We start from the raw sequence: 17,504 nt of genomic DNA, 5'->3' as shown, positions 1-17,504 counted from the left end.
TCGTCCGAATGGATCCAAACGCTCCGGCTCTGAAAGTATTCGATGCGGTACCAGCTGGTGGTAGTAGAGGAAGAGGAAGACCTCCTCTGCGTTGGAAATATCAGGTGGAGAAGGACTTGGCTTCACTTGGTGTGTCCAATTGGCACCGGCTAGCACGAGAAAGAAACGACTGGCGCGCTTTGTTAAACTCGGCCCAAATTTTGTAAGCGGTTATCGCGCCAATTAAGAAGAAGAAGAAGTCTCTTTCAAACGTTGGACGCAACTGCGTCGTAATTCGCCCAATATACGCCAATTATGAATGACCGAGCTCCTCCTTCTCTTCATGTTTTTCCAAAAATGGAGGGACCTACAGTTTAAAGCCGACTTCAAACGGCAAATGTGTTGTTATGAGGAGCTTTTCCATGGCAGAAATACACTCGGAGGGTAGCCATTACCTGCCAAGGGGCGACCGGTATTGGAAGAAACTGTTTCTATCATTTTGCTGCTTCATGCATGGAGATTCGAATCTACACACACCCGCACGGTAGTCTCGCATCAACCCATTCGGTTATGATTGGCCGAGGAATGTCAGGCTTCTCTCTCGATTGCATCCGAATACTTCGATACCAGGCTTATTTGGGTTTCCGGTCACAGCGGCATAGAGGGAAACCGCTGGGCTGATAAGCTGGCTAGACAGAGAACTTTGGAGACGGTTTCGTTGCGAAATGAGAGGAATGAGGTTCCCTCAAGAACCTGTGGTCTGCTCCTGGAAAGTTGGGCCTGGAGTCAACTCAGCGAGCGCTGAGCTAGTGCACAAACGTGCGAAGTCGCGAGATCCTTTTGGTCACGGTTAGATCGGGGACGCTCGAGAGAATTCCTAAGGTTAACAAAGCCCCAGCTCTCGAATTTTGTGGGTATCCTTACCGGACATTGCCCGTTAGGTGTCCATATGAGGTGAGACTTGGGTTTGCCTCAAGTTCCTTCTGCAGAAGCTGTCTTGAAGACGAGGTGGAATCATCTCCACACCTTTTCTTAGCTACCTTGCTCTCGTCTGGCAAAGATTTCAACATCTGAGTTCTCATTTTTTCGCTACGCGGGTTTAAATATAACACACCTGGTGAAGTTCATCAGTTATTTATTATTATTTTATTTAATTTAATTGGCTCACAATCGCCATTCGTGAGACACCCGAATTGCAATTTACTAATTCTACTCCCTTGAATTCCTATTAAATTCTCATGAAACCCTATAAAGTAATTTATTTCAATTTTGATTTGTGGCAACGCACCAGAATTGTTAATATTTTTAATCGTCATTTGACAAAAAATGTAATGTCAGGTAGAGAGTGAAAGCAAGTAAAAAAGTATTGACAATTTTTTCTGTTTTTTTAATTACAAAGAAGAAATGAAATTTTCGTGCGTGATTTTCTTCTTTGTCATAACAATTGCCGCGCATTTTCAACGCATACAAGCCTTTGTTAGCGATGAGCTCCTGCATTTCAAGCGCGCATTGGACGATGCCTCGAATGCTCTGCAAGATGTCAAAGAATCACCGGCGATAAGCGGCAATGTCGAACTGCAGCGACAGCGGCGTGAGTCAATCGATGACCTGCTTAGTAATTCTCAGCTCGACTTAAATCTGGACTTGGAGCGTGAGGCGCTCGATTTGGATAATGATTTTTTGCATCCGCTGCAAGGACGTGCCACAAAAAATGATAATAAAAACAATAATGAAAAAGGCGCTACGAATGTAAACGTAAATGACCAATTAAATGAATTAGTGCGCGCCAATTCACGTTTTCAGAATCTACACAGACAACTGCTGAAAAGTTTTCATGGTAGCAACTCGAATCTAAATCTAGACATGGCGTTGCAAAAAGCGAAGGCGAAAGATGTCGTGAAAAGTCTAAGTGGTACGGGCACAAATGTAGACGCAGAGTACACAACTAAGCGGTATACGGATAAGAATACAAACAAGGATAAGGATGCAAATCGTGACAGCAATGCGTACAAATACAAGCCAAACAAAAATAGCAACACCGGCGCGGGCAACTCAAACAAGGATACCTACAATTCAGATTTCAGTTGGAAATCGGATTTGGGCGTGAAGAATAATATTGACTTAGATTTGGATTTTACCAAAGATGGCTCCATTGAAACGCCGTATGCGCAAACATTTTCGAAGTTCGACTCTCCGCAAAGCCTCAATACGAACTCGAACCACAAGGGTGCTGGTCTGGAGTCCAGTGTACTTACCAAAGCTTACATTAGCTGCAAACCGTTATCAAAAAATGCTGGTTCTACTAAAACTGATAATACTTACATGGAATTCACATCAAACTTTCACGAGCCCGAATCAAATAAAGAAAGTAATGCGAAGAGTAATTTGAATAGTTTCTTGTTACTCGAAGCGAACAACTACCGAAATGCGTTGAGAGCTAAAAATATACCAAATATGGATGAGTTGAAGGAAGTGAGTGAAAAGAAGGTCGATCCGGAAATGCATAGAATGATGCAAAAAGTAGAATTTCCACAATTCAGGATAGATTTCGATTCTTCAATGGAAGATTTTGCACATAGATCCAAATCGGAATCTGCAGACGATGATGAACCGATCTCCTATGAGAAAACTATTGAGAACATACATTTCCCAAACATTGTCAATGATCAATTCGATTTGGCTCGCAATGACTTATCACACGAAGCTAACTACAAACTCTCAAAAGTAGAACAGGAACAATCGGAACCGCGCAAAGAGCATGCACATAGCGGCGAGAACAATGTGAACACGCAGGAGATGGATGATAAATTGAAAGCTCCTTCGAAACGCAGCTCAGATTTTAATCCAATGGATGAAATCAAATTGAAGACCAGCTCACGTTTAATGGCAAAGGGTTTTGGTCCGTCGCTGCCCAGTTACGCGCTTTCCGAAACACAACATGAGCTACAACTGGATGATGCTGTAAAGAACTTGGAGAGGAGTTTCAACGCAGAAAGTGAAAATAATCTAAAAGATAGCTACCGGAAAGGATCCCTCGTGTCCAAAGATATACTCGATTGGCAGGATCGGCTTGCGCGTATGGATGAAGTTGAGGAGCATTCATACGAAAAGCTTATTTACGATGGCACACCAGAGGCATCGTCGAAAGACGAGAGTGATTCAAATAGAAAAACTGATGAAATCGTAATCGAACCTACTTACACTTTACTACGCAAAAGGAAAATTCTTCAGCAACCAGTCGAAGATGACAGCCACATCCTAGACTTAATGCGCGCAAGGCGTGTGACTACAAACCCTAGTGGCGACGAGCAAGTGCTCGTACAAAGTTCAGATGCAGATTTGCCGGATGATATGTTATTGGTGCAATTACCAGATCGTACGCCAATAGACGATAATAAAAATCTAGCCGCCGAAATACCTGCGCCTGAAGTACCAGCACCAGAAATACCAGCTCAAGAGGATGCAGCTGATTTTGGGGAAGTCGACGATGAAAGTCCAATAGAGGCGGATGTAGACGCGTTGGCGGAAAAATTCAAACGATGTGGCGAGCAAGAGGACACGAATAAGAGCAGTGACCAGACAGGTGCGCCTAGTGATAGATGTGACGACGTGCCAAATAAAATGCCCATATTTAAATTTAAACGAGATGCAAACAAAGGTGAGGATTCCAATGCACCAAGGCGACGAGTTAAGCGCATCGGCGTACTCAATGAGGCTGGAGAAATTGCCGGGATTAGAGAAGTAGATTTGGGTGCACTAATCGATTTCGTGACTGTTAAAGAATTGCAACCAAAGCGGGAGGTAGTAGAAAAGAGCAAGGAAGGTGCAGAAGAGGAACCGAAAGCTAGAAGATCAAGCCGAGTTGATGGAGTAAATGAAAGAAAACCTTTGCGTCCGAAAGTACTACGTAGGCACAGACGTGAGTTGAGCTTAACCAAAGATGAAGTTTTTAACGATGATACTTTGTATGTCTTGAATGGATCCGAAAGAATGCGCCGATCAGTCAATAAAAAGGAAATTAGTCGCATGAGACGAGAAGCAGAGAAGACGGAAACAGAGAAGACGGCAGCAGAAAAGACGGAAGCGAAGGTGACGAAGCCAGAAAAAGTGGAGACAAGTGAAAATAGAGAGACGAGAATGAGCGTGCCAAATACTGAGCAGAAGGCTGATGTAAAGAAATCAACAACGAGCGACTTAAAGGATGCGAACAACACTGATCACTTAATGGGGAAGCGGGCGGCAAATATTGTGGATGATATCGACGATAACAGTAGCAATAATCGAAAACTCTTAGACGCTGCTTTGTTCCTGTCAGACAGAGGTAATTCCATGCCTGTGCACACGTTCAGAGATCGTCCGTTGGCCCAAAGGCGCGCAGCTGTAACGCAATATGGCGATAACAATAGTGAGAATCGGAGAATTATGCAGGCATCTGGTAGGTTTGCAGGTCGTTCACCGCCTGAAATAAGTGAAACTCTTGATGATGCTGCTGTTATTGCGGCAGATAGAAGGGCGATGAACGCTGCTCGAGCGGCGTATGCACGGAATTCAGCCAGAGATGGTGATGACAACGAAGAGGCGCGTGAAGAAGACTACAGAGATTTGATGGCGCGGCTAAGACGACTTTCTCTACAAAATCGCGGACATGAGGCAGATAGAGAAAACGATTTTATCAAGTCTGTTGACGAGTTTGGTAACCAAAAGTTTGATAATCTCAAAGAGGTGGATCAGTATGCGCGCGAATTCGATGGAATGCCAGTCGACAATCTTTGGTATGGCTCTGATCCTTGGGAAGAAGATAATAATAGTGATAACAATCAGCAAAATGATGTACCTAGCGAAGGTAGTGCGAATAAAAATCGGCCGATCTCACAGCACACTGCACTGACAATAAAGCTTGAAGACGGTGCGATCAAAAGTATTGAAAGAAGCGACGAGCAGAATAAGGAAAATGAAGCAAGTGTGGCAAATGAGAAAACAGAGAGCGAAGCGGAGGAAGACGATGGCAACAATGAAAGTGCGCCCTTTGGTTGGTTTGGAAAAAGCAAAAATAAAGCTGATGACGCAAAATGTAGGGATGATGGCACGGTAGTGAAAGTGAATGATCAGCTGCTCAATTGCACGGCCTTTAACACATTGGAGGAATTTCTCAAATCAGTGCAGCAACAAAAGAATAGGAATGACAGCGGCAAAGATGTTGGAGGAAATGCAAGTGGTGGGGGTAGCGGTAATACTATTAGTAAGGGTGGAAGGGTAGAAGGAAGCCATGGAGGCGGTAAACAAGGAAGTGATGGACAAGAGATTGGACGGCAAGGTACAAGTGGGAAAGGCAGTGGTGGGCATGAAGGTGTTGGGAGGGGAGGCGATCGGCAAGGAACGGGAGGACAGGAAGGTGGCGGTCATAGCGGTGGTGGTCATAGTGGTGGCGGTCATAGCGGTGGCGGTCATAGCGGTAATGGTGGTGGTGCAAAATGTGGAGACGATGGACAAAGAACAAGTGGGCATGAAGCTGATGGGCATGCGGATTACGGCAGGTATGGCAACGCGAAGAACGGTATGGGTAATGACAAGAAAAGTGGGAGCGGAAGTGGCGATAGCGGCAATAGGGATAAAGAGGCAGGAAGTGGTAGAGTTGACTACGGTGCTGGTGGCACTGGCAACGGTCTCGGTCCCGCTGGTAGCAGCTGCGGTACGACAGGCACCGATGGTAATTCTGGTAAAAATTCAAATGGTGAAGCAATTAATATGACTGTTGAAATTCAACCAGCTACACCGCGCCCACTGGGGTCGAGCGGCCAAAAAGCCATGAAGCTGAATATCACAATCAATGCGAGCGTCATGGGTGATCAGAAGGCGAAAAATTTCTTTGGTAACGGCACAATTAAAGTGCAGAGTGAAGATCGTGAACGTCGTGGCATTTCATTTCCGCAAATAACACAACTCAAACGCTATGCAATGAAGCGAAAGTGTGCCAAGCCGAAGACGAGGTGAGCCTAAAAGTATATTGCATTAGGTACGAGAGTAAAATGTCTTATACTTCGATGCTATTACGGTTCTTCTCTCTCTCTAGTTCTAGTTGCGACGAAAACTCCATCGGTGGTAAGGGAGCTATGGAAATTGTCAAGTCTATTTTCGATATGGTGAAATGCAGCCCCCAAATGAAACCATTGTGGGCCAGTTTGAAGCGCAATCAACAATGCATGAAGAAAGTACCACCTGCAGAGTCCGGTTTTGAGAAAATGGTCTGACCAGTTCGATCCCTACTATATAGCTCATTTTATCATGCTAAAATATTTTTCTCTTACTCTCACTTTCAAATCAAAAGCAAAAAGATGACGCAAATCATATCGAAGACATGGTTCAACAGGCCATGGAAGCCATCAGTGATATAATCGACGATCAAGTAGAGCAGCGCTCTTGCCTATCCCTACCACCGGAAATGAAAGTCTTCTACGAACAGATTCTCGATCTCTTTGAGAACAATGCTGCCGAAGGTGTGCGTGAGAAACGTGACAATATTGACAGTCGTGATAGTTCAATCGATGAGTTCAGCAAAGAAGTGCGCCTAATTGATCCCAACCAAATTGAGGAGCGTTCACGTATCGTTAAGAAATTGTTGCGTCAATACGACGATCTACCCGCTGAGGAGCAACAGCAGATGGTGGGTGTGCGCGATAATTTGCTGCAGAATCTCGGATTTTTAAAAAGCATCAAAGAAGATCAAACGCAAAGAAAGCGGGAACAGGCGCAACAGCCGCCGCTTGAACAGCCACTAGAGCGGGAGCCAGAACAACAGCCAGAGGAGCCGCGAACGCATGAGCAACATAAGGCTGAAGAAACAGAGACGGATATACAGGACCGATGGCGACGTGAATTGCTCAAGCAAATGGAAGATGAAAAGGGCGATGACGAAGAGGCGTTGAAAGCATTCAATCTACCGTATACGCCCGAGTATTTGCGGTTGCTGAAAGCGGCTGAATTGATGGAAGAAAAGGAAATAAGAGAGTCTGAGAGTCGGAGCGGAGAAAACGAAGACAGCGGAGACGCTGCGTTGATTCAACAGTGAGCTAAGGCGCGTTTTGTTGCTGCAAACCTTTAATGTGTGTCAAGTTAAAAATCTTTATTTTTATACAATTTTTATTTTTTTTTGTGTGACTTTTCTCGTAAATTTATATTTATCATTATTTTATGTGTACATACATATACATATATATTCGCTTGTTTACTTTAAAATATGCATAAATATACACTGAGCTACATACGTATATAGTTATGTATGAGTTCTGATATCTAAATATACAATATCTTCATCATGATTGCTTCCTTCATTCCTTAGCAGCACATAGCAGGACACCTACGCGCCATCACGCACGACTACTAGATAAAGCCTTCACCTGCTTCTAGCTTAAACAGTGTTGGGCCGTCTCGCGATCCACAGTTCTTTCCCGGTTCCCATTGGCCTGCCAGGCGCTCTTCCGCTCGCTGAGAGAGGAAAGTATACAATAAACTGGGAGTTTGTAATGAACTAGAAGAGAGGGATGATGGTTCCATATGTAGAAGTCCACGCAAGTGGGGAAAGTTACTGATCGCCATTCACTCGGGAGTGGCCAGGACGATTCTTCTCCACATGGTTCAAGTAGCTCACAACTTCTGGACATTCCAGGATAGCTGGTTGTGCGCTGGGTTTGGGACCCGCCACTTAAAAATCCTCCCCAATGAAAAGGTGTTCAAAGCCTCAGATGAGAGCTTCCTATACTGATGACGATCCCTGCAAACTGAAGTACGATTTGAGGGCATGCAACGTCGGTTCCCTTAATGAGGAAGGTGCCTCTGCCCAGCTGGTTGATGTCCGAGTGAGAGTAAAGGCTGACATCTCTTCCATTCAAGAGATGCGATGTACGAGGCAAGGCAGGAAAAACATAAGACCTTGCGACGTCAACTACAACTTTCATGTAGAGGAGCGTAAATTCGGTGTCGGATTTATTGTGGGAGAGAGACTTCGTCGCCAAGTACTGTCGTTCACTCCGGTGGACGAGCGTCTCGCAACATTCCGCATCAAAGACCGTTTTTTTAACATATCCCTAATTTGCGCCCACGCCCCGACGGAAGAGAAGGACGATGCGACCAAAGATTCCTTCTATGAGCGCCTGGAACGTTCCTATGAGCGCTGCTCCCGTCACGACATAAAAATCGTGCTTGGCGACTTCAACGCCAGGGTGGGTAAGGAGGGAATTTTTGGTCCCACAGTCGGTAAATTCAGCCTGCGCAACGAAACATACGGTAGCGGACGGAGGCTGATCGACTTCACCGGGGCCCGAAACAGCACCAGATTCCAGCATAAAAAGATACACCAAGCTACCTGGCTCTCTCCTGATCGAAAAACGCGAAACCAGATCGATCATGTTGTGATAGATAGAAGACACGCTTCTAGTGTTTAGGTGAACGTATGATCCGATGTGGGGTCCATCGGCATGCACGAACATTGGAGCAACATTTCTCGTTCCTTACGTGAGAAGAAACGAGAGGCCGAAATACGTGAGTCCGAGGAGCTTGAGGTATGCAATTGAGTAGTAAAGTCTGGAATTGAGTAGTAAAGTCGTCTCTCTACGAAGAAAACTAACTTGTAGAGCACAAGGGTTTCATCATGCCCGCTCTATCGTATGGCGCTGAAGCGTGGACGATGACAATATCCGAAGAAGCGTCTCTTGAAGTGTTTGAGAGAAAGATTCTTGGGAAGATTTTTAGCCCTTTGCACGTTGGCAACGGGGAATATTGCAGGCGATGGAAGGATGAGCTGTATGAGCTTTACGACGACATAGACACAGCGCAGCGAATAAAGATCCCGCGGCTACGTTGGCTCCGTCATGTCCACCGAATGGATACAAACGCTCCGACTTTGAAAGTATTCAATGCGGTACCAGCAGGTGGTAGTAGATGAAGAGGAAGGCCTTCTCTGCGTTGGGTAGATCAAGTGGAGAAGGACTTGACTTCACTTGGTGTGTTTAACTGGCACCGGTTAGCACGACAAAGAAACGATTGGTGCGCTTTGTTAAACTCGGCCAATTAAGAAGATGATGAAGAATCAGATTTTTCAGAAAAGTTTGGAGTATACAGTTTTAAAGCTCATGGATTTTTGGTGTAATAAAATGAGCTCAAAATTTTTCTTGATTTTTGAAAAAAATTTTACAAATGGTTGCCTGTTTTCTTCGATATGAAAAAATCTCGAGCTTTGGTTATATGGATAAAACAAAAAGTGCCAAAAGCGATGTTCGACCTATTTCATACTTGCACTTTACTACACTAAAATATAACGAATTATGTGCATACAAAAAATTTTTCTTAAAATTCTATTTAACCCTCCGCTGGGCACCCGATTTTGGCCAGACTGGCTTTTTCGTCTTTGGACTTGAATTTAACTTATTTCTCTTATAGCTAACGGCTTGAGCTTCAAGAGAGCTTCCTAGAATTTAATTTTCTATCGATTTATGCACATAACCTTGTAAAAAGGATCCTCGAATAGGACGAAAAAGGCTAGCGTCGGGTGCCCAACTGAAGGTTTAAAAAAAGGTGTCCAACGGTGGTTTAAAAAGCTTGCAATTTTGCTGAACACTTTTTTTTAATTTTCTCAACCTTTGAAGATATAAATCAAATCTTTGGTTTGGCTTTTGTAGGCGAATTAGCTATATTTTCATAAAAAAAGATATCGAAATTAAATGGAAAATAAATTGAATGTTGAAACTTGTCAATAAGGTCCTATATAAGTATGGAAAGCAATTCATTTCTTTATGTATTTAATTTGCCTCGTAAAGGTCCCCATTTCATTTGAGTTTTGTATATGAGAAGCTATTTATTTTATTTTTTTATTTTTTACCAAACTACTTACTTATAATCACAGAATACTCCACTAACTCATTTGACTTGCCAGCCATAAAGTGAACGATTTCATAGGGAAACTTTGGCTTAATGAGGCACTCTAATGAACAAAGGACTGTATGCTGCCGCACAAGGTCGAGATTAGAAATGTGGCGGGGTGGAATAGGAGGTGTGAAGTGTGAGTGAAGAGTGTAGGTTTAGGGGAAGAAAAGCTCACAAATTTCGAGCGCAATGATAGAGCAGCTGTTGTGTGTTTAAATGTGAAGGAATGGGCATGCAAAAATACTAGAAACCTAAAGTAGAGAAATGAGTTTACCATACTCAGCATCAGCATCAGGCTAGGCAAGCCATTAAAATCAATGAATATGTGAAATTTTCAAAGTTTCATATTAATACAATGACAGCAGCAGCAGCAGCAGCAACAACAGTAACGGATATGCAGTAAAAGTGGCAGCCGCCAAATATAAAATACAAAAAGTGAACGCGACAAAAGGCGCATACGCTTAATTACAGTTATATATAAAATAATAATATGCAAAAAATTATGAAAATCGATTTCTAACACAAACATATGCATATACATATATGGATACACACACACACACACGCAACTATGTTTAGCAATAAGTTTGTTTGAAGTCAGGGGGTGTAAATAAATTGACATGGCACAAGCAATCGTTTAATGTATGTATGTATGTATGTACATATGTATATATTGTATATATATTCAGTTTCATTTACATTGAAATGCGCACGTTTCGGGGATCTCACTCTCTGGCTCTTGGCTTCTATTTCTTTGAAAAATAATAAATTTTTGCAGCAAATGCTCAAATCCGCCTTGTTGTATCTTCTTCTACTTGCACAATACCGTCGAGCAGTAGCTAGTCTTTTGTGAAGTATTTTATCTACTTCCGAAACCTTTTCAATATTTATTGTTTGTTTATAAAACTTATTAAGGTATAAGCAAGCGACTAAAATTTTCAAAGCATGAATTTTATTCAATTTAATTTTATTTACAGACTTTTATAAAAACAAATATCGAGACTAAATTGACATTGATTAAAATTTGTAATGCAATCATTTTTTTTATGTTCTGAACAAAAACATAGTTTTAATGACTTAAAAAGGCTTACATCACTTTCAGGTTCGATATTGTCCCTGGCGAAGCGAGCAAATGTGGCGAAGCGAACGGTGTGGGCAAGGCGAATCTATTAAAGGTGGTCTCGGTAAATCAGCTGATTTCTTTCGCCGTATCCATGTTGCTGTTAGCCCAGAATGAAACAAGGCGAATTCATTATTTGTTTTCTCCTTTGCCAATACTTTGCTTTGACAACCAAACGTATAAAACATTGTCGTTGGTCTAGTGCCCCTACCTTTAATGAATGTGTCTTGGGTTTGGCGAACACATTTAAAATTTTCATTGTGAGTGGCGAATGAACTTATTCGCCGGGATTATGTCGTTGCCATTTAAGAAAAAAAAAATAGTTAATCCTTTTTTGACATTTGTGCCATTTATGCTTTAAAGTTTGCGTACTTATACGAACTGAAATGTGGAGCCGCGAAATAACCATCTTCGTCAGAGGCGGTTTTTAAAAAATTAATCCAATCCTATGGTGTTACCGATCGCAGTGTTTGACTACAATTGAGAATTTAGAGAAAACTTAGGTTTGAATCTCGGTGAAAGACCAAACTGATCAAAAGACCAAAAAAGGCCTGCTCCGGGAGGCAATGGCAAACCCCCGACTGTATTTCTGCCACGAAAAAGCTCCTTATAAAGAAAATAGCTGCCGTTCGGAGTCGGCTTGAAACTGTAGCTCCCTCCATTTGTGGAACAACAACAACATGCACACCACAAATAGGAGGATGAGCTCGGCCAAACACCCAAAAAAAGGTGTACGCACCAATTATATATATATACTTACCTACTTACTTACTTATATGGCCTGATCAACCCGTTACCGGATTAAGGCCGATTGTTACAAGTCTCGTCAGACGTCTCTTCTTTGCGCGCGCTTTCTTCCATTTGTTACACCAACCTATAATAGGGTTTCCTCGACTTGATCCTTCCATCGGAGGCATGGTCTTCTCCTACGTCATTGTCCTCTAACTTGCCATCCGAACACCTTCCTTGCTGGAGTTTCTGCAACCATACGTTCGACGTGGCCCAGCCAGCGCAAGCGCTGAATATTGATGCGCTTCACTATGTTCACCTCGTCGTAGAGCTCATACAGCATACCGAAGATTTTACGAAGAATCTTTCTCTCGAATACCCCAAGAGCTGCTGCATAAGTCTGCGACACAACCCATGCTTCAGCGTCTTAGGGTGGAACGGGCAAGATGAGCGTCTTGTAGAGTGTTAGGTTTGTCGGGCGAGGCGGTCTCTGCCATGCATTTGCTTATTGAGACCATAGTAACACCTATTAGCAAGCGTGATTCGTTGGTTTATCTCTAGGTTGACAGCATTTGTTGTTGTGACGGCGGCGCCAAGATATATAAATTCTTGGACGATTTCAAACATCTCCATTACAGGTCCCTATGATGTGAATGCCATCAGCATATGCAAGGAACTGGACACTTTTGGTCAAAAAAGTGCCATTTCGTTGAAGATCGGTTCTTCGCAGTACCACTTCCATGAGGAAGTTCAAGAGATCGCTCGATAGTGGATTGCCTTGTCTGAAACCTCGCTCAGTATTGAAAGGTTCAAAGTCATTTTGCAAAGTCTAATCAGTTTCGCGGGAATACCGAACTCAGACATTGCGGCATATAGGCGACCCCTTATTGGGCTATCGAAATCAGCTTTATAATCGACAAGGAGATGATGAGTTACGTTGTTATCTTTTTCATGGGGTTTTTCTAGAATTAGAAGTAGTGTGAAGATCTGGTTGATGTTGGACTTTCCAGGTCTAAAAGCACACTGATAAGGTCCAATCAGTGAGCTGGCATATGGTTTTACTCTTTCACTCAATACGCTCGACAGAAACTTATATGAGATGGCGATAAGACTGATCCCCCGGCATATAGTAGTGTCGCCTTTATTCAACACAGGAAAAAGCACACTGAGATTCCAACCATTTGGCATACTTTCTTTTAGTCATATTTTACTCATTGCCGCCGACCTTGAACAGTTCTGCTAGAGCGCCCTCTGCTCCGGCTGATTTATGGTTCTTCAGTCGTTAAATAGCGACACTGACCTCGTTATAGTTAGGTGGGGGAGTATCCACCCCCTCGTCTTCAATTGGTGGTATCGGGTTCATTTTCCTGGCGGCGATACTGGTAGCAATATCACCAGGCAGAGATTTGGAGAAATGTTCCCTCCATAGTCTAAGTATCAGCTTCGTTTCTGTAACCAGATTTCCATTTCCAGAAGATACTCTAGACTTGTAACCTTCGGTCAGACGCTTGACCTCCTGATAAAATTTTTTGGCATCATTCCTGTCCCGGTACACTTTGAGTAACTCTCGCTTACGCCTTTCTTCCTCGCGTTTTTTTCGGCGTCTCTCTTCTTTCCCGATAGTTTTCACGTACGGCTCGCGTTGCAGCCGACTGCGGAGTTCGTTGGTACGCGGTTTTTTTAGCTGCAGCAGCTTCGCTGGTCATACCATTGGTTCTTTTGTGTCGGACCCTTGTAACCAATTGTTCGTTCAGCGGCAGTGCGAAAGGAGCGGGAGATGTGCGCCCAGAGAACGCTGGTATCACAGGGTAGGGAGTCAGGTTGGCAGAGCAACTCCGAGCGTTGAGCGGTGTACGCCTCAGCTATCCGTTGTGATTGCAGCTTATCGACGTTCAGTGTTTACTTAAATATGTATGTAAATATGTTTATAAACGCTTCTCTAAATACACTTCATGTGTGCTCTAAAGAATGAATGGTGGACATTTTCCATGTTAGTTTCCAGTGTTACTGCATACATCGGGGTGATCTCGGGTAGTTTAAGGATTATTTTAATGAAGTAACGTTGAAGTGTATCTGCTTTATCAAACTTGGGTGGCGTAAGTTTGTATAGCTCTGCACACAGTTTGGAAAAGCTCCATTTCGATTTTATTGAGATGAGTGTGGCTTCGCTAAGAAATCGCTTCAATGAATTTAATACTAGCTTTTGCTAAAATATTTCTAGCTTCTAAGTGCTTTCCGAATGCCATTTTGGACGTGAGAATGAAACCAAGATTTTTATATTCTGCCACCACTTTCATTTCTTCACCTTGGTCTCATTATTATTCTGCCTAAGGAAGGTCGTCATCCTCTTCTAAAGATCATTATCTCCAATTTATTTGAGTTCACTTCTATATTCCGCTAAGCGCAGTATTTATTCAGATTATTAATAATGGATTGCATTATCTTAGAGTTATCTGACAGGGGAAGAATATCAACGGGATAAAGAAGAAGACATATATGCAAGTCCAATAGTTCACTTTCCAAGTATAGGTATAAAGTGAAGAGGTGGTTAACAAAAAAATTGTTCCAGACTACACCGGCCTTTATTGGTTGCTTGGTATTTTACAACTGAACTTAAAAATTAGTTTAATTTTAATACTACGACTAAAAGCTAAGCCCGTGTGCTTGCAACGTGACGGTACTTCGCTGATTAAGCGTTTCCACGTGAACGCCAATCACTGTTCTAGTATTTCCTCATTGACTTTTTGGTTGCGCGTGTGGGGTGTTAGGTTGCCATCATATTTTGGTTGGGTCGTGTGAAGTATTGCGTTAGCTTGTACAATAGACGCAAGATTATAAATGTTATCTACAGTTGAATCATTTCTGATGCACGGGCACCAGCTGTCTCTTAGTTGGCTAAATGAGTATTGTTTCCAAACGCGCGGAAGCATTTTACCGAGAGTAAATGCGAAAAAAGAAAATCAGTAATGGATTTCAAACGTAATAGTATGAAACGTCATAGAGGTGGTTATCAAAAGACTGCAGATACTCGCTCTCCAATCATTTTCATCGAGCCTCGCGTCAGGGTAAAGGCGAAATATTATCAGGAAAGTATTCTGGAGGTTGCTTTGAAGGCGTGGGCAGACAAACATTTCGTTGGCAGACCATGAACGTTTCAACAGAACTCGGCACGGTCGCACGAAGCTCAAGTGAACCAAGAATGACTAAAAAACCACGTTCCGAACTTCATAACGTCCACATAATGGCTCTCAAATTCACCAGACGCGAGTCCGATCAATTATTCTCTTTGGGCCATTTTGGAGCGCAAGGTCCGAACTAAAAGATTCACCAGGCTCAAAGCGCTGAAAAAAGCCATTGTCCGCGAGTGGCCCAAAATACCTGCAAGTCACATTCGGGTAGCTTGCGATAAATATCTGGACCGTTTCAAGGCCATAGTCAAAGCAAAAGGTGGTCACATCGAACAAAAGTAAATGGATTCTTCATTTTGTATTATTTTCACACATTTTTTACTTTGAATTGAATAAAAGTAATTATCCAAACTAAATTGATGGCCTTTTTACTTGTTTACACTTCGAGTGCCGTGCAGTGATTAAGTTTTTTATTTTTGGAAGGTTTAAAAGCAACGGAAATTTATGAGCGAAAGTTTAAAGTGTATGAGAAATTTCGTCATCAATTAGTACAATAGAGAAATAGGTAGCTGACTTTAAGGGGGGAGCCTGGTTTATGAGGTCTAAAAATTGCATCTCTTTGCGATTTTTTTTTTAAGGAAAAAATTAGTTTAGCACTTTTTAATGAACATTTAAAAAGTATAAAAAATTTTTATACTGGTTAAAATAAGTTGAAAAAAAATGTTTAACATAGAAATTAATAGAGCACTGCAACGCTGGAGTTTCCAACTGGCGTACAAGATACAGCTCGTAATTATTATCTAAAGCAAAAAATTCAAATGGATTTCTAATTATCATGATTTTTTATTCTAGATGAACTAAGAAAACTGAGAGAAATTTCAAAATTTCAACTTTTTGGAGGTTTTAAAGAAAAAAATGCCTTTCTATAAAAAAAACTTCACTTCAACTTGGTATAAAAATCTTGAAAAAATTTTTTTTATCTATTTTGTTAGTTCAAATAGAACAGAATTTAATACTGAAGGGAACAAGCTATAATTCATTTCCAAAGGTTCATTAGTTTTTTTTCATTCATGTACGCCAATTCAAAGAAATCATAAAAATGAAAAGTCGAGAAAAGAAGATAAAGTTTGTACTATAGCTGTCCGGTCACAGCGTGACTACCTAACGCTCACCTACCTTTGGCGTTGTATCTACGGAAATATTGAGAATTAGGCTCTGTAACTTTGTGTGAATATTCTGAAATATATTAGGAAAAAAAAATTGATTTTTTTGACCTTATAAACCAGGCGCCCCCCTTAAATGTTGTCGTACAAGCCTCGAAAATGATCTACGTCAAGGATGTCCAAAAAGAGCCTCAGCAACAACACCAGAAATCGTAGAAAAAAATAAAAGAAATCATATTGGAAAATGGTTAAGTAACTGAAATAGATTTAGTAGAAGCCTTAGATATCTCATCGGACAATGTAAGCAATATTTTGATTGAAGTATTGGGTTTCAGAAAGCTTTGTGCATAATGGGTGCCGCATTCGCTTACAATAGAATAAAAACACATTCGAATGCGACTTGCTCAGAAACATTCAAAGCGTTTTCGAAAGGACAAAGTGGATTTTGTGCGTCGATTCATCACTACGGATGAGACTTAGGTCTATCACCATGATCTTAAATCAAAACAGGAGGCTAAAGAGTGATGTGAACCTGGCTCTACGGCACCGAAGCGAGTTCGCGTCCAGAAATCGGTCAAGAAAGTATTAGCTTCAATTGTGTTTGCGGATTATTTTGCAGCTCTTCCAGATTCTGATTTCAGGCATGGAGTTCGTAAATTGGAATCTCGTTGGACCAAGTGTATTGGTACGCTGGGATACTATACTGATTAATAAAGCGCATTTCAAACCATAAACATTTGTTTTTCTTATTGAACCGTAAAATGTATTGAATAGCCTAGTAAGTTGCGACAAAGTAGTTAAGTGAGTAGTCCTTTCGATTTCCTTATGTTCCGCACTGTCCACCTCTGCTGGGTTGCGCTTTAGCGACTTATGTTTTTCTACTTTGTGTCCCTGTTTTTAGGAAGAATTCTCTAATCAGTGTAATAATTGACTGAACCAGTCTTGCAGTGGTAAGTGTGGTTCGCAGGGCCAGCATTAAATGGTTTCAATAGAAAGTGAAGTATAGATTTCAATAAATTTCCACACATTTCTATATATATAAGTACAAATATATTCCCCCCACAGATGCACACACACACACACAGATGCCATAAACTTTCCAAAATCCACTTTCTCGCAAACTCTTCTGCTTTGAACTTAAATGTTCGATTAGCAGTGTAAGCGTTAAAAATACGATTAGTGCGAATTGCACTTAACCCAAGAAAATGAACTTTCAAAATTGCTTACCCAGAGTTGAGCACCAGCCATGGACATTATTGAATGGCATCCTCTTAAATAGCACACACACACACATACACAAGCGTACCCATGTATGAGCGCATGTAATGTACGCCATTTTAAATACCCGGAGCACATCCCATATGTACACATGAATATACGTATGCTGGTGTGTGTGTGTGTGTGTGTTTCCGAGAATATGCCACATACTTAAACTAATCGCAGTGGCAACAACACTTTGTGGCTTGCATT

General features: G+C 41.9%; 1 protein-coding gene across 2 annotated transcripts; it reads left to right on the top strand.

Moving 5' to 3' along the window:
- The first annotated feature begins 1,332 nt into the window (after positions 1-1,332).
- Positions 1,333-7,248, top strand: LOC129245763 (uncharacterized). 2 transcript variants are annotated; one of them, XM_054884134.1, is made up of 4 exons: positions 1,333-5,686; positions 5,747-5,966; positions 6,050-6,221; positions 6,305-7,248. In XM_054884134.1, exons 1-4 carry the CDS (start codon positions 1,384-1,386, stop codon positions 7,043-7,045), a joined length of 5,436 nt encoding a protein of 1,811 aa, XP_054740109.1. In that variant the 5' UTR covers positions 1,333-1,383; the 3' UTR covers positions 7,046-7,248. The 2 variants fall into 2 exon arrangements, with proteins under 2 accessions (XP_054740109.1, XP_054740111.1); XM_054884136.1 differs by lacking the exon at positions 6,305-7,248 and having other exon boundaries at positions 5,747-5,992; positions 6,050-6,131.
- The last annotated feature ends 10,256 nt before the right edge of the window (positions 7,249-17,504 follow it).

The sequence above is a fragment of the Anastrepha obliqua genome, chromosome 4 (assembly GCF_027943255.1).
Source record: "Anastrepha obliqua isolate idAnaObli1 chromosome 4, idAnaObli1_1.0, whole genome shotgun sequence".
Classification (NCBI taxonomy): domain Eukaryota; kingdom Metazoa; phylum Arthropoda; class Insecta; order Diptera; family Tephritidae; genus Anastrepha; species Anastrepha obliqua.
This window is presented reverse-complemented; position numbering and strand designations above follow the sequence as displayed.